Source organism: Dromiciops gliroides, chromosome 1 (assembly GCF_019393635.1).
Source record: "Dromiciops gliroides isolate mDroGli1 chromosome 1, mDroGli1.pri, whole genome shotgun sequence".
NCBI classification, from domain to species: domain Eukaryota; kingdom Metazoa; phylum Chordata; class Mammalia; order Microbiotheria; family Microbiotheriidae; genus Dromiciops; species Dromiciops gliroides.
This window is the reverse complement of record NC_057861.1, coordinates 726,615,169-726,625,073: the sequence shown is the minus strand read 5'-3', so window position 1 is coordinate 726,625,073 and position 9,905 is coordinate 726,615,169. Positions and strand designations below refer to the sequence as shown.

The window sequence follows — 9,905 nt, the reverse complement described above, 5'->3', positions numbered from 1 at the left end:
GGTGACATATTCAGAGACAGAGTTGTTTATTCTGAGGATGAATGCCCAGAAACTTACACTGGTACCAACTGAGGAACAAACAACATAATAATGCTGTTGTTGTTTGTTCTTCCTTCTTCAAGAAGACCATAACATCAGGGAGGTGATGTCATGACTTTCAATGAATTGAATTTAAGTGAGGTAGGGTTGTGCAAAGTCACCAGCCTCACTCTCTCCTCTGGAGCCATCTGGGTTCAGTGGTAAGATATAGATCAGGACAAATGGAGATGTCCCTGGATGCAGTGGGAAACCTTGGCCTCTTAAGCTAAGGTCTAATATTATTGGGCCAAGAGATACACACAAACTATATAAGGGTTGGAGGGTATGGAAGGTCTGACAAGGGTCAAGAACTTCCATTTTCTAGGTTCATCATGTCTACCTCTCAGGGCTATTGGGAGGATAAAATAAACTAATGGATGTAAAGCACTTTGTAAACTTTAAGACACTATATAAATGTCACATTTGGTTATTTTTCTTTACTGAATAACAAAGTCCATTAAATATGCATTCAAATAGAAAAGTTCTAGAATGAGGCAGAACAAATTCAGTGTGATGTATGTAGTTGTGAACTATTTAATGGGTTGACTTCAGAAGAGTTAGCTCAGTGGAATGGTGTGCCCAAGGATGGAACAAAGTCTTCATCACTTTTACAGTAAGAACTCAAAAGTTTGTAGTAAGCACATACACTGACATTAGATTGTTTATATTAGAAAAATGAAGTCTAGTCTTACCTTATTGTAAAAATACTGGAGCAAAAAATTACCAACATAAAATCCCCTGCTTTTCACATGTATCTGAACATCAAACAAAACACACAATATAAAATCAAAAATAACTAGAACAGAAAAGTTTTAAGTCTGACCTTAAAAATATCAAGCAAATCACTAGTCGAAGCAAGATCAAAAGGAAGGGCATTACCCCAGCTTGTAACCAGATGTGAAAGAACCCCAACTGCATGGGGCACAGATGGTATAAAAGGGGGGTGGGGGGAAAGCAGATCCAAAACATAAGGCAAATAAACCTGGTTCAACTTACACAGGTAAGACAGACAGTTCTAAAGAATGAATAATTTTGAATACAACTGATAAGATTTAAAATTTGGGACAAATGGTCCAAGATGTTCCCAACAAAAGTCAGCATGCTCATTTAAGTCCTGAAATTCCTTTCAATATTATTTTACTTATTATAATGAAATGCCAAATAATCAATATTGGCAAGTTTTAAATGATGTTGATAAAAGAGGGAAAACAATATTTTTCTTACTCAACCTTGAAGTTATTTCTTAATGTCACCAAAAATATCAGGGGACAGGCCATTTTTGCTTGCTTAGCTTAAAAAAAGAAAGGATGCATTATTCTCTTTGGAACAGGAATTCTATGGCATAGTTATTATGCCAACCAAGGTCCATTAAATTGATTTTGAATGTTGAAAAATTTTATTTGTTTGAAGGTCTTGACTAGTTAAATTTAAGTTGGTTCACTTTCATTCCTTCATAAATTACTTTCCCATACAGAACAGTCAAATAAAATGATAATGAAATTTATATCTTTAAATTGATCACTTAATATAGAAAAATTTTCCCATACTCCTATTTGGCTTCATCCACATCTCTACAAAACAGTTCCTAATTGTAGAATCCAAAATATGCTTATATGCGAAGCAAAATGATAAGAAAAATCATCAGGCTTAATTGTTTGTTTGTTTTTTTTTTTTTTTTTACAGGGCAATGGGGTTAAGTGACTTGCCCAGGGTCACACAGCCAGTAAGTGTCAAGTGTCTGAGGCCGAATTTGAACTCAGGAACTCCTGAATTCAGGGCCGGTGCTTTATCCACTGCGCCACCTAGCCGCCCAGAGGCTTAATTGTTAAGAATTTGACAGTTGGGTATACACACATATGTGTCTATGTGTGTATATACATACACATATATAGCATTAAAAATAGTTAGAAGCTTTTAAAAAATGATCCATCAACAAAAAATCACATTTGCCATAATAAATTTTCCAATCCTTAGGGTGCAGAAGCAGAAAATATACCAAACGGTATTTTACACAGTAACCTAATGGCAAATCAAAGAAATATATGAAATATGACTCAAAACTTCAGTGGCAATAATGAACAAAAATCTTATTAAAATTGACTTCCTGACATTTGCTGATCATTCATGCAGTTTTGCTCATTTTTAGATTATTTGACAAGTTTCTCCATTAATAATTCTTTTGATTTAGTAATAACTTTACTGTGCTATTAGAAGTGACAATTAATTTTAGTAAAAATTCATCCATAGGCAATTTTGATAGTCAATTCAACAGTTCTGTGTTATTTTACATGCACTTTTATAGCTCGATAACATTCATTTAATCTTGTTCAATGATGCTGAACCCCAGATGCCATAAGACATTATAGAAAAGCAGTTACTACACATATGGAGTAACCACTTTTTCTGAACATTAATTTTCTCCTCTAAAAATACTGAAATACTATAAAGAAATAGGAGCTAACACTCCATGATAAAGATAGAAATTACTTTATATTGTATACTTGCAGAAATTTCCTAGATTATTTCATTGTGACCCCAAATGTAAGGTTACTATTAATATTATCTGTACACATCTAAGTAATGGTATATTTCCTCAACACTCACAATATCATTATATACATGTATGTGTGTGTATCTATATCTATATTTATATCTATCTACCTATCTATATGAGCTAAGTAATTTGATGTGGATTGAAGAGTTTCTTTGAAATAACTCACAACTATAGGCAAGATGGAAATACTAGAAATAGTTGTAAAATAAGAATATGGTGGCAGCTAGGTGGCACAGTGGGTAAAGCACTAGCCCTGGAGTCAGGAGGAACTGAGTTCAAATCCGGTCTCAGACACTTGACACTTACTAGCTGTGTGACCTTGGGCAAGTCACTTAACCCTCATTGCCCACCCCCCCAAAAAAAACCCCACAAACAAACAAACAACAACAAAAACCAAAACAAATAAATATTGGGGGCAGCTAGGTGGCACAGTGGATAAAGCACTGGCCCTGGATTCAGGAGGACCTGAATTCAAATCTGACCTAGCTGTGTGACCCTGGGCAAGTCACTTAACCCCAACTGCCTCAAAAAATATTGTATAGTTTCTCCTCCTTTGTTCTTCTAACATCTGAATATTCTTCCCATTTACTCATTTAACAAAAATTTAATTGTGTTTACTCTGTGCAGAGCATTAAGGAAGAGAGTATTTAGATGTTATAATTGCTTTAAGACCATCAAAACAATAAACACACATCTTAACAGTAATGTGAGTGTGAGTGAGTCTATATAGTAACAGTCTACCTACATGGAGCTTAAAGTCTAATAGACAAAACAGGGTACTTTAAATACAACACTGCATCACAAATGTATGATGGAATTGTAAAGAAATTGAGAAAGCTTTATGGAAAACCTGGCTTCTGGGTTAAAGTTTTTGTTTTGTTTTGTTTTGTTTTGAAGTGAGGAAATTGGGGTTAAGTGACTTGCCCAGAGTCACACAGCTAGTAAGTGTTAAGTGTCTGAGGCTGGATTTGAACTCAGGTACTCCTGACTCCAGGGCCGGTGCTCTATCCACTGCACCACCTAGCTGCCCCTTGGGTTAAGTTTTAAGGGATGATTAAGAATTTAAAAGGCTAAGAAGGCAAAGGAGGTTGTTCCAAGCATAGGGAACAGTGTAAGAATAACTTTAATGTACAAAGTAACTTGGTTTAAACTTTAGGTAAATAAACATTTTAATTTTAGATGTGTCTCCAAGGAATATTTTTGTCCCAATTCCATTAGATTGACTTGACCATTAGGAACAAGGGAGGCCAACAAATCCAACCCTCTCATTTTGCAGATGAAGAAACTGAGCCCCAGGGAGATTAAATTACACTCCTGAAAACTGCAATTGTCAGAACAGTTCTTCATTGGCCTCATATCATCTAAAATTTTGGTAAAATTATATCCAAGATCCTTTCTGAATATTCCTCAGGAAAGAATGCCAATAACTAAATGTTTTTTCAAAGAATTAACCTTTAGACTTGTATGAGATGAAAATATCTTTTTTCTAGGAAGATTTCAATAATTAACTAAAAGTCTCCTCCCAAATCAGGTCAGAGACTAGATTTCTATAAAAACAAAGAGGAGGGAGATAACATGGCATAATGGGTAGAGATTTGGCCTCAGTCACAAAGACCTGGGTCCAATTCTTCTCCTGGCTGTGAGACACAGGTTAAGTTGCTTAATCTCTTCCAGTGTTTCAGGTCACTTTTTAGGAACACAGGTTGCAGGGAAATTGCTGATTTCATCTTCATTTTTAAAGGGGGAACTGAATCCCTAGGAGTTCCTGCTATCAGTGAAATGCCAACAATGCAGGACTTGGAATCTCGAAGATTTGGGGGTTCAATCTCACCTCTGACACCAGTTGGGTGACTCTAGGGAATTCCCTTCTATGAGTCTTAATTTCCTCATCTGTAAAATGAAAACATTGAACTGTTGGGCACAGAGGTCCTTTCTACCTCTAAAGCAATGATCCTATGATCAATTAAGAAAGAGGAAAGCCTTCTGTGGGATGGCTTGCCTGCAGGAGAAGGAAACTCTTGTTGTCATTGAGATGTGGCTAGTGACTATAAACTACTTGACTTAGGGATCTAGAGACAGGTTCAAATCTAGCCACAGGCGTTCACTGGCAGTGCCTTCAAGGGTTTTTCCATTTGTAAAATGGGGATAATATTTAAACTGCTTGGTTCATCTTTTTTTTTTTTTTTTGGCAAGGCAATGAGGGTTAAGTGACTTGCCCAGGGTCACACAGCTATTATGTGTCAAGTGTCAGAGGCCAGATTTGAACTCAGGTCCTCCTGAATCCAGGGCCGGTGCTCCTGCACCACCTAGCTGCACCTGCTTGGCTCATCTTAAAATAACTTGTTAATGTATGCAACATACTTTTTTTCTCTAACAACTCTGTATTTTTTCATGTATCCAGTTAGTTCTCAGGACAAGACCTACACTGTTTCTTTCCATGTTTACCCTTCTTCCAGCCTACAAAATTGTTCCTAATCCCACTTGTTGCTAATTTTTGTAATGGCCAATCGCTTAATAGATTTGCAATTGAATATAATATTCCATTTTTTAAAAAATCACACAGAAAACAGTATGCCCAATGACCAAATAATTTGTCTGTTACCAAGGCAACTGAAATGATTAGAATAAAAACAGAATGTCTGGTTATATTGGTGGAATCATGACTAAAATTGGATCAATTGTTTCATTCCAGTTCACATTCTGGAGATTGACTGGTGGGGTAGCTATTCTCTCTTTACCACCAACCCATGGACTCCTCCCTGCTCCCCAGAAGGTACCTGGCTCAATGACTTAATTTTACAAATAAGGAAACTAAGGGTCAAAAAGGTTAATGTCTGTCTGGAGTAGAATGTAAGCTCCTTGAGGGTAGCAATTTTGGGATAATTTTGTTTTTGAATATCCAGGTCCAAGCACAGAACCTGGAACTTAACAGGGCCTTGATAAATTATTGTTCAATTGAATTGAATAAAGTAGCAGAGTCAGGATTTGAATCCAGGTCCTCTGACTCTAACAGCCTACTAAAAGGAAGTCAAACTTTCAAAACTCCCTAGAGCTGCCTGAACCAGATTAAAATATAATTAGAAAGTGCTTAACAAAATAAATACAACACAATGGTAATTTGTGGTTTTCTAAGTCAATATGTGGCCTTCGAGAATCCATCATTATTTGTGTTTGACACCACTATATGAGGCTTGCAATACACATTAGGTTTACTCAGAGTATGGTATTGACAAGAAGCAAATCTGAAGGGAAAAATTTGTTTAATCCAGTTTACTGTCTGACTTTAAAAGTTGCCCCAATCCTAGCTGTAAGAGAAACACCTCAAAATAGTAAAAGTAACTGCCATTTCTATAGCATTTTAAGGTTTAAAAAACATTTTTCTCACAATAATTGTGTGAGGTACACAGCACAAGTACTGCAAATGTTTTACAGGTGTGTAACCCAAGTGCGACTGCAAATGGTGCAGTGAATAGAGTGTTGGGAGTCAGGAAGTTCAAATCCAGCCTCCAACAATCACTAGTTGTGTGACCCTAGTTGCCTCAGTTTCCTTATCTGTAAAATGAGCTGAAGAAGGGAATGGCAAATCACTTCAGTATCTATGCCAAGAAAACCCCAAAAGGTAGGACACAACTGGGAAAAAAAACCCAAACAAAACCCAAAACACCTGAAGTGACATACCCATAGTTATATAGCTAATAAGTGAAGTGAGATACAAACCCATGTCTGCTGACTCCAAATTCATGGTTATTTCCATTACATTAGAATGGTGTCCTGCCAACGGCTAACAATTCAACTGTGTATTGTGCTTTCTTAGTTCAAAAAGGATGCAATTAGCCCAAGACCTAAAGGATTACTACTGCTGCAGGAGTACCTATGGGAAAATTGTGAGGAATAAACACATTTTGGTTTCAGTAGCCTTGTTCTGTGAAAAGAAATGCAGCTCTTGAGCCCAGATAAAGCCCAAGATAGCTTAGGCTCACCTGCAAAGCCATTTGCTTCCACAGGTTTTTGGAGGAAGTGAGTCTTATCAGAGCCTGGGTGGTTATGGATTTGGCACTTTTAATGACTTGGCTGCAAATATCAGAATTCTAATGAAAGTCACCACTTCAACTTGGGTGAAGATTAGCAAAATGGGCTGAAAATAAAGGCACAAACCACAGAAAATGCTTCCTTGCATCCCTACATATCATTCCCTCCTTTAATCTAGAAAGTTAATGAGAGGTTTTAAAACTGATTAAATCAGCTTAGCTCATTCAAAGGTTATTATGAACCAAATATTCAATTAAAACAATTTCAGAAGTAAAATTTAACAAAATCCTCTTCTAAGGTAATTAAGATGATAGGTTCTTCACATTATGTAAATTAAAGTCTTTTTAACAGTCACTAATTTTGAAAGGTGCTAAAACAATTGCTAAACTTCATTTGGCCAAAAAGCCATTCGATGTGCCAAAGTCATGTTTTTTAACTTAAATAATCGAAACTAGAAAAAATTAAACCAAGCCTAATATTACTATTTTTACTTAAAAAACCTATATGCAACATTTAACACACACACATATATATACATATACATATTTTACACTCAATTTATTAATAAGAAAATTATGCTGAAGATAAATTTCTTACTCTTTTGGAAAATATGACTAATTTATAATTACTTGATGAAAAATTAAGGAACAAGTTGAATGTTAGTGAATTGATTAAATAAGTTGATCCCTGTCCTGAGAAAAACCAATCTAGTAATTCTTTATTTCAATTTGAAATCAATGAAGCAACTCAATTTTAGAAAGCTTTTTTTATTGATAATGTAAGTGAACTGCACAATTTGTTATTTATAAATACAGCTGGAATTCTAAAAATGTTAAATGGAAAATTTCATTTGTTTATAAACATATATTTCTGATGACTATCTTAAGCCATATCTTTGCTGTTCAACTTTGCAAAGAGGAGTTAGAAATACTGGGCAAAACAGTGGTACTGAACCCGTTGCCCTGTCACAAGATTTATAATCTTGTGTTAGTTGCTAACAGTCCTGAAATAAAGCAACAAAAAGGAAACAACAACAACAACAACAAAAAGAGAAAAAAAAAGCACACCAAAAGTCTTGTGCTTTTTCCAGGTAGGTGTAGGCAGAGACTTCCTAGAATAAAGATATGGATATCAGTGCAATATGAACAATTCCCAAGTGAAAACACTAATTTCATTAAGGGGGGGAGGGGGGCACATATATTTGCTTCTACTCTGCAGTTTCCTATTTAAAAAACAAACAAACAAAAAACACAAAACAGCTAAAATCAATAGTTCTTTGGTAGTATAATAAAAGATATCAACAATTCCAATAATTAATACGGATGAAATGTACTCAGAGTTCAACTTCGTAAATATTCACATTCAATGAAAATTAACTTCCTGCTCCTAAATGAAAAAGGGAGGAAAAAAACTGCCTCCCTTAGAGCACTGTCAATAATGGGAAACTACACAGAACACAAGCTGGAAATGAGAATCCATTTAGCAAAATGCGTTAGGATTGATTTGGAAAACCTTAAGTAGGTACATACACCCCAAATTCAGAAGGCAGCAAACTTAATTCTCAACAATTACATTATCACCTCCCTTTTAAATAAAAAGCATTAGGTTTCCTATGAAGTGAAAGCCTTCTCTTCCACTGTTAAGTAATGCTTTCAAAAAACCAAAGTGAAGTCCTGGTTAAAAATATTTCCAGAGTGGATCAATATGAAAACATGCTCATAGTATTTGCCAAAAATCATTTCTCTATCTTGCCTTTTGTGTAAAAACAAACAAACAAAACCGAACTCCCAAACCTCAACCCAACCTATGCATGTGCTCTTGTCAGTGCAAAAATCAGATCACTTTGTACATTAGAACATGCAGTACAGTTTCCCTTTCTCCTGAAACAAGGACAATGAGTAAAAGCTTTATTGATAGGAATGTTTCATGACAAATAATTAAAATGCCTGGTTCCCCAAGCCAGTCTCCTCTATGGACAACATGATCAGGAAGAGCAGCATTGTAAGGGCTGTGCCTATTTGCCCTTTCAAGAGAAACCAGAACCTTGTCCCTCAAGGAGACAGGTCTGTATAAAACAATAATTAGACTGAAAAGAAAATAAGAAGATGAGGAGGAGGGGGAAGAAAGCCAACAAGAGTGAAAAGAACAGAAAAAAGAATTGAAAAAGCCCAAAGCAAGTAATATCATGTTGGAAGTCATCACAAGTCCTCTGCCACCTGCAAGTTGGAGTACTAATTGCCCAATCTGAGAGGATTATAAACACATTGAAAATGGCCAGCATCTTGCTTCAGCAAGTCTTCCTCTCCACTTTTCGTCCTGCTTAGATCGTGTCCAAAACCAATCAGCAAAGGACAAAGAATTCTGTACAGAGTGCAATTAATGTTTTCCACGTCCACCTTCAAAAGCATGATGCTCTTCATGGGCTAAAAGGACAAGAAAAAAGAAAAAAGGAAAACAAAATTTTAAACAAAAGATGGGGCAACCCTCTTCTAAACATCTTATTTTATTTTCTAAATGACAGTGACAATTCAAGTACCACTTGCCCAGTAACTGTTCACTAATATATTTGTTTCCTGGGATACGTAATTAAAAAAAAAAAACAAAGCATAAGGAAACAATAGTAAAGCTTGTCTGATTCTTTTTGCTGTGTCCAAGAAACTAAGACTGGACAGGATGATGAAGAAAACATGTTGCTCTAAGTGAGACCCACAGATTAAAATGTATCACATGGAACATATCAGAAAAGCTGCCTAGCTAAGACAATGTACCCTACAGTCTTGTTTTAAAACACAAAACAAAAAAAGCTTAAAAAAACAACATGTGATAGTAACGATAGCTATGTTGCTCAGTCAGAATACAATTAAATGGCATTTTGTAAAGTTAATATGTTTGCACTGAAGTTTTCTTATACTTCATTCTCTACAGGAACAAAAATATATGATACTGGTAATCTTTAGATTTCTTCCTACTTATTAGACCCAGTGTCTGATATGGGATGACTACAATTGTGTTCTATAACTTGAAAAGATGACAGGCTTTACATTCTTAAATAAAATAAAAAAAAAAAACCAAACCACTAGAGTTTACAGCATTTCCTCCTGGGCTAACTACCTGGTTAGAAAATTTATGTCCTAGAAGGCAGATTCTAAACTCAAAGTCAAATGGCAAGGTCAGACAACTTGATTTTTTTTGTTATCTTTTACTCAAGTAACATTCTGGAGTCATGCCAAGTTATGGTGAAGAG

At 35.6% G+C, this 9,905-nt stretch overlaps 1 protein-coding gene across 2 annotated transcripts in view; it reads right to left on the bottom strand.

The window, feature by feature from the left end:
- Positions 1-7,896: 7,896 nt before the first annotated feature.
- EIF4E3 (eukaryotic translation initiation factor 4E family member 3) overlaps positions 7,897-9,905 on the bottom strand; it is a 50,101-nt gene continuing 48,092 nt past the window's right edge. Inside the window, exon 5 of one of the 2 annotated variants that reach the window (XM_043977185.1) lies at positions 7,897-9,084. In XM_043977185.1, coding sequence (XP_043833120.1) covers positions 8,893-9,084 — 192 coding nt within the window. In that variant the 3' untranslated portion in view covers positions 7,897-8,892. The remainder of the gene's footprint in view (positions 9,085-9,905) is intronic. The other variant, XM_043977184.1, reaches the window with a different exon arrangement.